This window comes from Tachysurus vachellii, chromosome 26 (assembly GCF_030014155.1).
Source record: "Tachysurus vachellii isolate PV-2020 chromosome 26, HZAU_Pvac_v1, whole genome shotgun sequence".
Classification (NCBI taxonomy): Eukaryota; Metazoa; Chordata; class Actinopteri; order Siluriformes; family Bagridae; genus Tachysurus; species Tachysurus vachellii.
In genome coordinates, this window is record NC_083485.1 from 5,841,755 (window position 1) to 5,854,657 (window position 12,903).

At 38.6% G+C, this 12,903-nt stretch overlaps 1 protein-coding gene across 1 annotated transcript in view; it reads left to right on the forward strand.

Annotated features, from left to right (window-relative positions):
* The window catches only part of si:dkey-34e4.1 (carboxyl-terminal PDZ ligand of neuronal nitric oxide synthase protein), a 58,338-nt gene that overhangs the window by 17,620 nt on the left and 27,815 nt on the right, over positions 1 to 12,903 (forward strand). Inside the window, exons 3-6 of the mRNA XM_060863361.1 lie at positions 7,474 to 7,566; positions 7,657 to 7,715; positions 9,256 to 9,364; positions 10,601 to 10,754. Coding sequence (XP_060719344.1) covers positions 7,474 to 7,566; positions 7,657 to 7,715; positions 9,256 to 9,364; positions 10,601 to 10,754 — 415 coding nt within the window. The remainder of the gene's footprint in view (positions 1 to 7,473; positions 7,567 to 7,656; positions 7,716 to 9,255; positions 9,365 to 10,600; positions 10,755 to 12,903) is intronic.

Below are 12,903 nucleotides of genomic sequence, written 5' to 3' on the forward strand. Positions count from 1 at the left end.
ATAATAATAATAATAATAATAATAATAATAATAAGCTTATAACGGATTTCAGAATGTTGGCTTCTACAAAGCCAACATAATAATAATAATAATAATAATAAATATACAGTTGAGGCCAAAATTATTAGCCCCCCAGGAATTTTGGAACATTTTCCTAAAGATCTTTCCAATGTTTGCAGCATTGATAAAACTTGATATAATCAAACATTCGCCAGTGCTATTTAGTAGCTTTTGGTACATTTTGGAATATAAAATACATTTTTAGGCTTGCTTTATAATCAAATATAGTGAAAATGGGGTGGTCAAAAATATTAGCCCCTTGTGAATATTTGCTTTCAAAACACACCCAATTAATCAATCAGCTTTCAAAACACACCTAATTAATCAATCAGCTTTCAAACCACACCTGTGCAGTCAATTGGCTTCCTAACAACACCTGGGCATTCAATCAGCATTAAAGGACTCCAAGGAACAGGGCACTTGAACACATTATTGGGAGAGACTACTTTTACTCACCATGCCAAAGACAAAGGAAATCAGTCTTGAGCTCAGAAAGAAGATAGTGGAGGCTCATGATAAGGGGGAAGGCTATACTGCCATTTCCAAGCTTTTCACAGTGTCTAGAACCGCCGTACGTTGCATCATTGCCAAGTACAAGGAGACAAATTCTGTAAGAAACAAACCTGGGCGTGGTCGTAAGTGCAAGATTTCAAGAACCCTGGAGAGGAAAATAGTCAGAGATATCAGCAAGATGCCCCAGACATCTGCCAAGATGATTGTTGCTGACCTGGCCTCTTCTGGAGTTGATGTTTCAAGGAACACAGTTGTGAGGGCTCTTCATCGTGGTGGGCTTCAGGGCCATCGTCCCAGAAGAACCCCTTTACTCAAACAGCGGCACATCACAGCTAGACTGAGGTTTGCCCGTGAACATTTGAAAGGTAAAGATGAGTTTTGGGAGTCTGTGCTTTGGTCTGATGAGACTAAACTGGAACTGTTTGGGCACATGGATGTTGCTTATGTTTGGCGAAGAAAGGGTGAGGCCTTCAACCCTAAGAACACAGTTCCCACAGTTAAACATGGTGGTGGGAGCATCATGCTGTGGGGCTGTTTTGCAGCTTCAGGCACAGGGAGCCTTGTTCGGGTGCATGGCATCATGAAAAAAGAAAATTATGTTGACATTTTGAGGGATAATATGCAGAAATCTGCTCGTAGTCTAGCCTTAGGTCGTCGCTGGGTCTTCCAACAAGACAATGACCCAAAGCATACATCGAAATTGGTCCAACAGTTCCTGAAGGATACCAAAACAAAGGTCCTGGAGTGGCCCGCACAGAGCCCAGACCTCAATCCTATTGAGAATCTGTGGCGAGTGCTCAAAGTGAATGTCCATGCTCGGAAACCACGTAATTTGGACCAGCTGGAGCAATTTGCAATGGAAGAATGGGCTAAAATCCCTCAGGAAACCTGTGCCAACCTAGTAAAGAACTACTCTAAGAGGTTGTTGTCAGTTGTGGCTCAGAAAGGGTTCACTATTGACTATTAATGACCGGGGGCTAATAATTTTGGACGTTTCATTTTTGCCCTTTCTTGTTTCAACTCACTATTTCAATTAAATATCCTAATCAAACTTAGTGGAGATTTTGTCTTTGTTATTTTGGAAACAAACACACTATAAAACACTTCTTGTTAATGGTCATTTCCATGGAGAAATCAAGAGTTTTGTCTAATTTCATAAGGGGGCTAATAATTTTGGCCTCAACTGTAGCTGCAAGCAGTGATACCGGGGTCAAGCCGATCAGATGCGCTCAGAACATGTCGCTGATGAACCATACCAAGTTTCGTAGCTATATGGCATTGTATTGGTAAAATACTGAACTTGACGTGAAAATTCAAAATGTGTGTGTGTAAGTGTGTGTAGGTGTGTGTGTAAGTGAGTGTGTGTAAGTGTGAGTGTGTGTGTGAGTGTGTGTGTGAGTGTGTGAGTGTGTGTGAAAGTGTGAGTGTGTGTGTAAGTGTGAGTGTGTGTGCAAGTGTTTGTGTAAGTGTGTGTGTAAGTGTGTGTAAGTGTGTGTGTAAGTGTGTGTGTAAGTGTGTGTGTGTGTGTGTGAGTGAGTGTGTGTGAGTGTCTGTGAGTGAGTGTGAGTGTGTGAGTCAGTGAAGGTGTTTGTGAGTATGTGAATGAGTGTGCGAGTGTGAGCAATTGTGCGAGTGTGAGTGTGTGTGAGTGTGTGCGAGTGTGTGAGTGTGTATGTGAGTGTGCGAGTGAGTATGTGAGTGTGCGAGTGTGAGTAAGTGTGCGAGTGTGTTTGTGTGTGTGTGTGTAAATGTGTGTAAGTGTGTGTGTGTTCCTCGTATGTGAAAACATACTTGGCAATAAAGTGTGTGTGTGAGTGTGTCTGTGTGAGTGTGAGTGTGTATGTGTGTGTCTCTGTGTGTCTGTGTGTGTGTATGTGTGTGTAAATGTGTGTGTATGTGAGTATGTGTGTGAGTATGTGAGTGTGCGAGTGAGTATGTGAGTGTGCGAGTGTGGAAACTTGGTATGTTTCATCAGCGACATGTTCTGAGCGCATCTGATCGGCTTGACCCCGTGTGTGAGTGTGTGTGTGTGTGCGTGTGTGAGTGTGTGTGTGTGTATGTGTCTCTGTGCGTCTGTGTGTGTGTTTGTGTGAGTGTGTGCGTGTGTGTGTGTGAGTGTGTGTCTGTGTGTGTGTGTGAGTGTGTGTGAGTGTGTGAGTGTGAGAGTGTGTGAGAGTGTGTGTGAGAGTGTGAGAGAGTGTGTGTGTGTAAATGCGTGTGTATGTGAGTGTGTGTGAGTATGTGAGTGTGCGAGTGTGTGTGTGTAAATGTGTGTGTAAGTGTGTGTGTTTTTCGTCTGTGTGAGTGTGTTTGTCAGTGTGAGTGTGAGTGTCTGTGTGTGTGTGAGAGGGTGTGTGAGTGTGTGTGTGTGAGTGTGTGTGTCTGTGTGTGTGTGTAAATGTGTGTGTTCCTCGTCTGTGTGAGTGTGTGTGTGTGTGCGTGTGTGTGAGTGTCTGTGTGTGTCTGTGTGTGTGTGAGAGGGTGTGTGAGTGTGAGTGTGTGTGTGAGTGTGAGTGTGTGTGAGTGTCTGTGTGTGTCTGTGTGTCTGTGTGTGTGTGTGTGTGTGTGTGTGAGTGTGTGTGTGAGTGCTTGTCTGTGTGTTTGTGTCTGTGTGAGTGTGTGTGTGAGTGTGTGTGTGAGTGTCTGTGTGTGTCTGTGTGTCTGTTTGTGTGTGTGTGTGTGAGAGTGTGCGAGTGTGAGTGTGTGTGTGTGTAAATGTGTGTGTAAGTGTGTGTTCCTCATAAAGACCTTTGTGATTCTGATTCTGATGTTGCAAGAATTTTGCCTCTAGGCCTTACGATTCAGCACAAAATTGGGTTTTGGACTGTTGGTGGCGCTAGACGGTTTGAGCTAGACACACCAAAGTTGCTACAGTAACTTCTAAGACTGGCCTCTACATGTGTGCCAAATTTCATACCTTTCCTACGTACGGTTCTATGGGCTGCCATTGACTTCAATGGCGGAAGACGGAAGAATAATAATAATAATAAGAAGAAAACTAACGATAACAATAGGTGTCTACGCCCCTTCGGGGCTTGACCCCTAATAATAAGCTTATAACGGATTTCAGAATGTTGGCTTCTACAAAGCCAACATAAATATTGACTCGAACAATCTCTGATCCTTTTCCCTGACTAATCCGTCATTTCTTCAGTTCCCCACCCACAGCTTTAGTTCCTATATGCAGATAAATTTGATAAATAAACATAATAATGAATAATAATTAAGCTTTGAAGGAAGGAGCTGGGAACCTTTGTTGCTTCTGGTGAATAATTAATAGACAACATCCAGTTTTCACATTGTTTATTATTGAAAAATAAGAAGCCACACAATCGACAATTGGCTAGCTTAATTCTTCTGATCATCACATACACGCTACACATTTCTCCCAGTGTAACTCAGTGTAATGGATATTTATGAGAAGGATTTTCTTTATGATGTTTCCAGTTTGTCATGCAGAATATCTCTTAATGTTCTTAGGTTGAAAGTCGCGCAATGTAAACCTCTCTGTTGGAAGCTTTTGCAGGTTTTGCCTCTGCCTCTTTTTATAAATTTATTCGTTTATTTGTGTCTAAATAATCCTACTAAAGTCCTACTGAACCCTGTGAGCCAAACAGCTATGTCAGTATATATTTTAGGAGTTACAAGTTACAACTAAGTTTTCCTCCGATTAATGATGTATTTTTCTATTGACCCCAATGGCATTCCATAGATTTCAGTTTCCTTAGTGTTTACGAACACGGGAGTACATTAAACATTTAATGTTTTAATGTACTTGGGCTTCAGAAGTGAAGATATAAATGTTTTATAGATAAATACATATACAAACTTCTCTTTTCTTATGCCGACTATTATAATTTTTCCTATATAGGATATTATGTTGAAATACAAATATTAGAGAGAAATATTATGTTTAAACTTTTTTCAATTCTATCAAACCCTGAGCGTTTTTTCTTTTGCTCTGTTAATAATTCCCAATGTTCTGGTGATTCATGTTTCTCTAGTAGAGACTCGTTTAAAAATAGTATACGTGGAACTGTTGTTTTTCCAACTAGAATATAATAGAATATTGGGCAGAATTTTACATGCCCAAGCACATTTATAGTTCACGTGAAGTCTGTTGGGATCTCCAGCATTGCAAATTTTTCTTTGTGAAGGAGTGAGAAAGATCATTTTACAAGTCGGTTCAGCGGGTTAGCGAGAAGAGTTTAAGTTATATACGGCTTGTGATATTAGATGGGAGGATGAAATGTTATACCTCTGAACAGCTTGACTTATGAAAGTATTAGAGTTTTATGCATTTTGTCACAGATTCTCATTGAGTTTCAAATCTATAATGCTTTACTATAATGCTTTACTGGTTTCATACTGGTTTCATACCGCTTGTCCTACACAAGCTCGCACTGAGCCTGGGTTCTATCTCAGGGAACTTGGGTGTGGACACTATGGACAATTTAGAGATGTCAGTCAGCTTACAGCCCGTGTCTTCGGACTAGAGGTGGAAAACAAATGAACAAATCCGAAAACACATTAACAAATCCGAAAACAAATTAACAAATCCGAAAACAAATTAACAAATCCGAAAACACATTAACAAATCCGAAAACACAACGACAATTCAGACAACCCCGACGAGGCTGGTATAGTTCGTGATTGAACAAGACAGCTGTCACTCAAGGTATACATGGAGTTCAACAGTCTGCTGCAGGGAAAAGTTGGAATGGATGGATGGAATGGATTACTGTGGATTAATTCTGTTATTTTCTTATATTTAAACGGAGAACTTTAAACATTACACATAAGATTCCACACCTGTATATCTTGAGTGACAGGTGTCTTCTCCAATGATCGGTAAGTTTCCATTCAAAAACGATACCTACCGTTTCCGGGTTGTCTGACTTGTCGTTGTGTTTTCGGATTTGTTAATGTGTTTTCGGATTTGTTAATGTGTTTTCGGATTTGTTAATGTGTTTTCGGATTTGTTAATGTGTTTTCGGATTTGTTAATTTGTTTTCGGATTTGTTAATGTGTTTTCGGATTTGTTAATTTGTTTTCGGATTTGTTAATGTGTTTTCGGATTTGTTAATTTGTTTTGCACTTCTCGGCCACCGTAAGAAACCCATAGAACATGCAGGCCACACAGTGTGGAGGTGGAAATCGATCCTCTAACCCTGGAGACACCCAGGTTCCAGACATGATAAACTTCAGAGTTGTTATTTGTCAGAATAATTTGTCAGTTTTAATGTAAGTTATACTTTCGTTGGACAACTTGTGCTTTTCTAAGTAGTCGTTATCTTCAGCGTCTTCTACTTGTTTTCTAGTTTCTGTTTCAAACATCTCATGTTTCATCTCTAACATCTATCCCTAATGAGCAAACCTGAGGAAAAACTCCAAGAGGAATAAACCTTGAGAGGAACCAAGGCTCTGATCAGAATATCAGCCCCAATGAAGTTCATTCCGTAGAATGAATTGACACTGAGATGGCTTGAGTCTGAGCTAGAAAGAAATCAGCCTCATCCTCATAGCTTCATAGCATTCTGGGTGTTTGTCTTATGTCCATTATGTGACATTGAGCTTGTTTGCTTGCAAGGCTTGAGACTTCTAACAGCAGATAATCATAATAATGGATGCCAATAACAAAATCTTTTATTGCTAGCCAGTTTAACTGGACAAATGTCTTCCTCAAGTCTCAAATGTGAGCTCTGACATAAGATGAAACTAACAGGCTGTTTCTACAAGATTCTACATGCTTTTGTATGTCATTCGCAAGACACATATATAAATTTATTACCGCAAGCGCTATAGCACAAGAGCACGGTTTTATCCTCCTCTCGCATGAGCTTCTGCTGTCACGGCTTGTTCTCGTATCCTGCCTCATACACTCTTTAAAAGCACTTCTCCTTGCTTGTTCTCTTCCAGCTTATGAAAGATAGACAGATCAGCTTAGTGCCCCTGTGACGGAAAAAGCCCAGCCTGGTTCATGTCAGGACCTGACTTAAATAATGAATAACGCAGTCGTCCGTCAGAAAACAATTTGTTCCAGGATGTGACGCATCGATTAATCAGAGACTCGTGCGTCCAGTCAGGGCCAAAATAAAGGCAATTTTCTGATGACTTACAAAGGCGTATTATGCACTTTCAGCTCTGCCAGAAATCGTGGAAGCGTTTCACACATTAAAACAATTGAATTCATTAAATTCTAAGCATACTGTTGTTTCTGTTGATTTTATTATTATTATTATTATTATTATTATTATTATTATTATTATTATTATTATTATCTAATAAAATACATTCAAATTTTTTAATTGAATTAATAAATGAAGATATGCATTAAATGTTGAAATGTCCTAGAGATATTAAAGCAATTATAATTTAATTAATTAAATAACAAATGCTGCCACTGGTTATTAAAAGTGATATTAATGGAAACAACAATGCTAAAATTATTGCTTTATTATTAACATTAATATTAATACGTAGGAAAAATAAATAAATAAATAAAAATAAATAAAAATGAAATAATTTTGTCTTGTAAATAAGTAATAAAAATGTATATAACAAAAAAGTCTTGTTAGTTAGCAAGTTCATGTCAAAACATAAAAGTTGTGTTAAGCCACAGACACCATATTTTGCCATCTTTTCAACTGTCGATTGCATAAGTATTGGCACCCACAAGCCACTTAAACAATTACGTTACGCTTCTCATAAGAAGCTGAGGGTATATAGTATTTCCTTTAAAACTATGGCAAAATTGCAGATTATAAAATTATAATAAATAATTTCTTTGTATGCTAATTTCAAAAACCAGCTTATTGAACACTATGTAAGATTTCAGCTTTGACCTGAAGTGCATTTCCATGTTAAGAAGTTGCTTAAACTCTTTCCTCGCTGTCATAGTACGAGTTCAAGGCGAAGAACATTAAGAAGAAGAAAGTGAACATGGTGGTCTCAGTGGACGGAGTAAAAGTGATACTTCGCAAGAAGCAGAAGGTAAAGAGTATTTTATCTTTGGGAATATTTTTTTAAATACTGCATAAATACATCTGTTGTGCTTGACGCTGATTTTTCAACCACACACAGAGGAAAGAGTGGACTTGGGATGAAAGTAAAATGCTGGTGATGCACGACCCAGTGTATAGGTGAGTCAGGTGACTTTGGCTGCTGCTGCCTTTTTTTTTTTTTTTGTCCAAAATCAGAGACTCGACATGATGAAGTAAATTGGATTCGATTAAGAGGAAATTTCCACACATAAACTCATTAACCACTTTATTAGGAAGACTAGTACATTTGCACATTTAATCTGGAAGGCTACAGTAAGTCATATAATCACTCTGCAACTGTGGTGAGCCGAAAAGCATCTGAGAAGAAACAACACGTGGTACCTCGAGGTTGAGGAGCTACAACAGCAGAAGAGGACATCAGGTTCCATTTCTGTCAGCCAAAAAGAGGAATCTGATGCTACTGTGGTCCATGAAACAGGACAGGTGAAGCTTGGAAAAAAGACAAGGTGATGACTGTGCCCACTATAGAAGTGTCTGTCATGAGAGGAACCCGATGTCCTCCTCTGCTGTTGTAGCTTCAAGGTTTGACATGTTGTGCATGCTGAGATGCTTGTGCCTTAAAATATCTTTGTCTAAAAAGAATTTGTGTTATACCTTCGAGATCACCTACATTTCTCTAAACATGAATCTTCCTTTTGAGTTCTTGTAAGCTTTTTCATGAGTTACTGCCAAACTGGATGCTTCGTTATCCTGGATTTGCATTCGGTTGCTGTAAACATTCCAACAAATTAACTAATGGGAACATTGGCACTTTTTTAGGCAAGTGAAAACAAATCAGTCATACTCCTTATACCGCCTGACGGTGTTTCACAGTTCAAGTTGTTTTAAAAGTCAGATATTTACCTATGAATACTTACTTACAGATATGAAATGTTCTCCATGGAGGACTGTAAAAAAAAAAAACAAAACAGTGCAGTTCTCCGGAATGCAGTCTTTACCAAATATTTATGGTGGGGTGCCAATAATTTTGAAACGTCTGTTTTTAGCTATATATAAATGATATTAGATAAAAACTGAAGTTTCAAAATTATTGGCACCCCAGCATAAATATCTGGTAAAGACTGAATTACAGAGAACTGTCCTGTTTTTATTTATTTATTTATTTATTTATTTATTTATTTTACAGTCCTCCATGGAGAACATTTCAGATCTGTAAGTAAGTATTCATAAGTAAATATCTGACTTTTAAAACAACAAGCTTAGCTATATATAAATGATATTAGATAAAAATTGATCTAAAGGAAGTAGTAAATAAAATGTTAGCGAGTAAATACATGGGGTCATTTCAGTATTTAATAAAATAAATAAATTTAAAATAAAATACATTTTGGCATTCGTTTAAAAACACCCTGGATCAATGTAGGCAGTGCTTTCTGTTATAAAGCTTTTTCCAGTGTAGTTGCCAAACACCAGAGTACTTTAGTGCATGTCTTGTAATTTTATGCATTTGGCATTTGTAAATAAAGACATTTTGAAGTACCTTCTTAGTATTCCAAACATACCTCATTTAAGATCACAAAATACTTTAAAAAAAAAAAAAGTAAACTAATTTAAAAATAAAAATGATCTGCATTTGTACAAACAGTTCCAATAGTAGGTCTTTCCCCTTTTCTTTTAGGATTTTCTATGTGTCCCATGACTCTCAGGATTTAAAGATTTTTAGCTATATTGCCAGAGATGGGTCCAGCAACAGCTTCAGATGCAACGTCTTCAAATCCAAAAAGAAGGTATTCTCCCATTTGATTTATTTATTTATTTATTTTTGAGTGCAGACCTTTTCTAACTGCCATGGAGAATGATTATGGAAATGTAATAGGGGGAGGAGAACCCTGAGAACGTCGCCCTGTGTTCTGAAGCTCCCACGGGTCGCATAACAAAAGAGTGTGGTTTGCAGTAGGTGTAGTTTCGGAGTCAAAGGAAAGACAAAGCATGTTTTCTGCAATAGAACTGTGCGTTAGATTACATCATCTGTATAGAAAGGAGGGTAATGATGGGATCTCTGGGAGATAGGGAGAAGATTTAACTTCCAGTATGACTTTGTAGAGTTTGGATGAAGAGAAAGCTTTTTCAGACTTTCATAGTACAGGTGGAGTTCTGGGTGGTAGAAGTAGAAGCCTTGCAAACAGATACAGAGTTTCTGTAACAGGATCAGGGTGTAAACTTTAGGTGTAGTTATGCTTGACTTCATTCCATTGTGCTATAAGTGAGAATGAAACATTGAATTGGGGGAAGGATCAGTGTAGAGGTATGGGATGTGTGAGGGAGGGGTGGGTGGGATGAATGAGGTAGGTTAATTGGGATGACTGGGGGCACTGGGGTAAGAGAAGAAAGATGGGGATGTGTGAGGGAGGGGTTAGGATGAATGATGAATGAACAACTGAGGTTGACTGTGGTGAACAGGGCTAGGATAAGAAAAGAGGGACGGGATGAGTGAGGGAAGAGATTGGGATGAATGGGGGTAGGGGAAGTATCAGGAAAGTGGTTAGGGTGAATAGGTGAATGGATTCAGAGAAGTGAGGGAAAAGGTTTGAATGAGAAAGTGGGTAGGGTTTGGATGAATGATAGCTGTTGATTATGGTAAACAGAAATGGGACTGGGATAAACAAGAATGGCAGTTGGGATGATTGGGGTACGGGATTCGGTGGAATGGTGAATGAATTAGAGGAATAAAGAAAGGTTTTGGATGAATTTTAAAGGCATTGGGATGAGTGAGGGATAACGTTGGATTGAATTGCGGAAGGATACGATTGGGATAATTGTGGAGAGCTTGAATGAATGAGAAATGTTGATTGTGGTGAACAAAGAGGGAGTGATAAGGGGATGGGATGGGTAAAATCAGAGATTAGTATAAAGATGGATGGATGGATGGATAGGTGGGTGGATAGATGGATGAAGAATGGTGGGATGAGTTGAGTTTCAGTATAAAAGACCGATGTGATGTAAATTTGACTCTTGTTTCTCAGAGTCAGGCAATGCGTATAGTGAGGACAGTAGGCCAGGCCTTCGAGGTGTGCCATAAGTTGAGTCTGCAGTCTGCAGATGGACAGATGGACAAACAGATGGACAGACTCGCACTTGGAGAGAGTGGAAAATCTGAGGAGGAGACACATAGTGAAGGTAAGATAGAAACATGCCACGTCTTTAGTCCATAACAGGGCCACTGTGTATAGTCACTTATAGTCACTGTCCTGTTTATAAGGAACTCCAGGCTATTATGTGGCAGTAGCATAAAATCATGCAGATACAAGGCAAGAACTTTAGTAAATAAAACTGACGATCTCTTGCCATTTTCTCGCACAACATTCTAAACATTAAACTCTAAACAGTTTGAACACAGTGGTGTAAAATACAGAAATGTGTTGGTTGATTACTGAATGTTTTTGTTTCTTGCACCATTCTGTGTAAACTCTTTAGACTGTTGTGTGTTCATCCACATGATTGGCTGATTAGGTATACAGATATTCCTAATGAAGAAGTGGATGGACAGATTTTTGAGTGCATAATTGGCTAAATTCAGGCCGGTTTGTTTTTTAAGAGATGACAAAATGTTATAGGGAATGTTTTGAAATTTCGAAGCCTTGCAGTAAATACTTCACAAAACTTGGGAACAAAATCTTACACTCTATTTGGTCAATAAAATATAGGCTGATACCCAGGAAATTCCTTACACCTTCACTAAATTCAGCTTTTTTTTCATGTCGAATGCATCTTTTCTTTGGAATGGTAGACATTAAGACACTGCAAGTCTTATCCACAAGCTAAGCTAAGCTAGATTAATTCCTACAACTTTAATGAGACACAGAGTTATAAGCTGCTCAGCTAGACCGAGCTTATATATTGAATGGCAATGGAGTCTCTCGGGTTTGGGGATCTTTCCATTGCCGAATAATGTTATCCTGCCATTGGACTTTATTTGTTGATTCATCTAATGAACTTTTAAGCTCCATTATTTGCTTTGTTAGCTGCATGCTAGCTCCTTCAAGTACTACCGATTTAAAAGAACCAAATGTGCGAACCTGTTAGCATTTTTAGCCACACAGGTGTTAGCTTACATTACATACGTTTTTGTGCAGGTGGTTTAACAAAAGCACTACTGTACCTGGCTCTCTAAGTAACAAGGATATACCTACATAACACAGATTTTATTTACATACCTATCCAAGAGCAGCTTCACAGACTCTCAGCGGTATTAAATACTTCATCTTGGAATGTGCTACTAGTGCTTATACAAATTTTACAGAAAAAAGACTATAACAGGTGGGGGGCACGGTGGCTTAGTGGTTAGCACGTTCGCCTCACACCTCCAGGGTTGGGGGTTCGATTCCCACCTCCGCCTTGTGTGTGTGGAGTTTGCATGTTCTCCCCGTGCCTCGGGGGTTTCCTCCGGGTACTCCGGTTTCCTCCCAGACATGTATGGTAGGTTGTTTGGCATCTCTGGAAAATTGTCCGTAGTGTGTGATTGTGTGAGTGAATGAGAGTGTGTGTGTGCCCTGTGATGGGTTGGCACTCCGTCCAGGGTGTATCCTGCCTTGATGCCCGATGACGCCTGAGATAGGCACAGGCTCCCCGTGACCCGAGGTAGTTCGGATAAGCGGTAGAAAATGAGTTTGAGTGAGAAGACTATAACAAAGTATTCTATGTGGGATTTCTCAGCCGAGGCCTTTGCTTAAACAATATTCTGGTTTTTATTTTTAATGAAAACATTTTTTTGTTTTCAATTGTTCAGCTTTAATTCCCAAGGAATCACTCAGATCACACACATTAATCGTAAAGTTTCAAGGCCAGAGATGGAAATGATATATCCTAGGTCATGCAATACACTGGCAGAATTTCTAATATCGGATGATACACGTGATTAATGATGCCTCACTGTCTTTTTTGTGGGTGGAAAAATTTTAGCAATATTCAGCGTTTATAACTTATTCAGACTTTATATCAAGACATATATTTATATTAAAACAATTTTTATCGTGATCAATCACATGATTTTTCTGTGGTTAAACGAGATTAATTGCAGTATTATGCACAAAATTCAATAATGAATTCAAAAGAATATTTTTTGCACTTTTCTTTGTATAAGTACTGCTATATGAACAAAATTGCAATAACAGTTGGTTTGCAAACACTTAAAACAAATAACGTCCTTTTTTATAGTAGTATTCCCTTTACATAGTAGCAGTAAATCTTAAACATAAATGAAGTACTCCGATGATAAGAACATTCAATTTGCAGTAGTTACAAATAACTTTGGTTCTGTCAACAGTCA